The 315-nt window shown below is 67.9% G+C and overlaps 1 protein-coding gene across 1 annotated transcript in view; it reads left to right on the plus strand.

The window, feature by feature from the left end:
- The first annotated feature begins 27 nt into the window (after positions 1 to 27).
- LOC109935072 (poly(U)-binding-splicing factor PUF60) overlaps positions 28 to 315 on the plus strand; it is an 82,055-nt gene continuing 81,767 nt past the window's right edge. The window contains exon 1 of the mRNA XM_048617374.1: positions 28 to 129. Within this exon, the coding sequence (XP_048473331.1) occupies positions 103 to 129 (27 nt within the window). The 5' untranslated portion in view covers positions 28 to 102. The remainder of the gene's footprint in view (positions 130 to 315) is intronic.

Consider the following 315-nt stretch of genomic DNA (forward strand, 5'->3'; position numbering starts at 1 on the left):
GGGTGGGGCCAAAGGTTCTCGCGAGATCTCGGCGGCGGTGGTGGCGGTTCCTCGGGCTCCAGAGCTCGCGAGAGCGGATCCGGAGTCTGACTCGGAGGGTGCATGGCGTCTCTTACAGGCTTCCCTCAGGTAGCAGGCCCGGCTTCGGGCCCGGGCAATGGTCACGCTTCCCTCAATTAAGGAAACCCCGAGACTGCGACGGAAGAGATGGGTGGCCCGTGGGGGAGCGAGGAGATGGAGCTGCGGGGGTGGTTTGGGTACCGGGGCGGGGTCTGTGAAACGGGCACGGGGCACGGGGCACGGGTACGGGGCGGT

Source organism: Rhincodon typus, chromosome 2 (genome assembly GCF_021869965.1).
Source record: "Rhincodon typus isolate 14 chromosome 2, sRhiTyp1.1, whole genome shotgun sequence".
In the NCBI taxonomy this organism is placed as follows: domain Eukaryota; kingdom Metazoa; phylum Chordata; class Chondrichthyes; order Orectolobiformes; family Rhincodontidae; genus Rhincodon; species Rhincodon typus.